Consider the following 1,608-nt stretch of genomic DNA (forward strand, 5'->3'; position numbering starts at 1 on the left):
ATAGAAATTTCTAAAGAAAACCCGGGGCCCCTTTCCCTGGAATCTCCACTCCTAGACTGACTTGCAATAACAAATATCACACAAACTAAGAAATCAAATGCCTATATGAAAACCGTACGTCCACACGCCCACAACACTGCTACTCCGGACTCGCAAAAGCACGATACTTAATTTCCGACTTAACTCCCTCCCGTCCTCCCTCCGCAAATAAAACGCAATTAACGCCATGCCACAACAACAAAAGCATTGGCCAGATGACCTCCGTTCTGCGTTTTATAACACAACTCCTCCAAACCACATCTAAGTCAATATTAACAATTTTACCCCCTCCCTGGTCCCAGGCGAATCTCCGCTCATTCAAAATGCCTGATACACTCCCACTACTAATCACGGGTGGTACCACACCGACGCCCATCGGCTAGCTTTTCTTAGAGCATTTCATGTATGGCGTATCGACAAATATTATAACAACACGATAACATGGGGCTAGCACCTACCCACCAGTTAGATAAAGATTCCAGGTTTAGACTCTAGGAATACTATGCTGTTACCCTATCCTCGCCCGCACCTCCCTCCAGCTTTCTCGGCACCCCTCATCATGCTAGCATGTTGATCTCGCACCAGCTTGCCCCGTCTGGCCGCATCTACTCCCCCTGTCCCTCCCTCGGCATGTCAGCACCCCCTTACCATGGCTCCCACCGTTCGACCCCAAGCCATCCCCTCCCCATGCCACCTCAATCAGAACACGGTACCCCCAGTGCTTCCCTCCCGGTCCCCAATCACGTCAGTTCTCTTTCATCTATGTCCATTGCCCTACAATTATCACCGACCTTGACGAAACTAATATACGCCGATGCATCATTCTCACCGTCCCAAAAACCTATATTAGAAGCATCCAACAAAATGAAGTCGCCTTACCCACCTCAAAGAAGGGTCAATAATTGGGATTTCCCATAAACTTCCACCACGTCACTGCCGTCTCTAAACCAAAGATCAACAGTCCCTCCTAAGAATAGATAACCGGCCTCCATCTCCTCCCGTACCACATCCTGTCCCTTCGCGCCCCCCACTCCCCTGGAACACACCATATAGAAAATGTAAAAATACAGCTTCCAGTAGCCTCCATCTCCTGCCCACCCGACCTTCCAAATGGGGAGCCCCCCGAGCCCCCTTCATTCCACTTTTATACAATATACATAACCCCCCACCATAGCCTCGGCCCCCCCTCTCTGGGCCGCCCCGCACCCGCCTTCCGCCCCCCTCGCACTCCCCCCTCCAGTCCTAAGACTGGCACTGGCTGTCTTCGCTCCCACTCCAATCAAGCTATTCCAGCATTCCCCACCCTTCCCCCCCTCCCCCCCGCCTTCCCGCCGGCCTGTCTCCCTTCCCAACTCTCCTACCCTCTCCCGCCCCCCCCGCCCCGCCCCCTCCTCCTGCTCCCGCCATCCTCTCAGCGCGCCAGCAGCTCCGCCCGCGCTCCCGGCCCTCGCCCGTGCTCCCCCTCCCCCCACCCCCTGGCTGATCTCTCCGCGGAGTATCCCACCCACTTTCTGGCACACTCCCCCCCCACCCTCCCCTCCCATCCCCTTCCCCCCCCTATCCGGAGTC

General features: G+C 55.2%; 1 protein-coding gene across 1 annotated transcript in view; it reads left to right on the forward strand.

Annotated features, from left to right (window-relative positions):
* The first annotated feature begins 606 nt into the window (after positions 1-606).
* Positions 607-1,608, forward strand: part of LOC119571900 (proline-rich receptor-like protein kinase PERK10) — a 1,547-nt gene continuing 545 nt past the window's right edge. Inside the window, exon 1 of the mRNA XM_037918990.1 lies at positions 607-783. Within this exon, the coding sequence (XP_037774918.1) occupies positions 607-783 (177 nt within the window). The remainder of the gene's footprint in view (positions 784-1,608) is intronic.

This window comes from Penaeus monodon, unplaced genomic scaffold, assembly GCF_015228065.2.
Source record: "Penaeus monodon isolate SGIC_2016 unplaced genomic scaffold, NSTDA_Pmon_1 PmonScaffold_86, whole genome shotgun sequence".
NCBI classification, from domain to species: Eukaryota; Metazoa; Arthropoda; class Malacostraca; order Decapoda; family Penaeidae; genus Penaeus; species Penaeus monodon.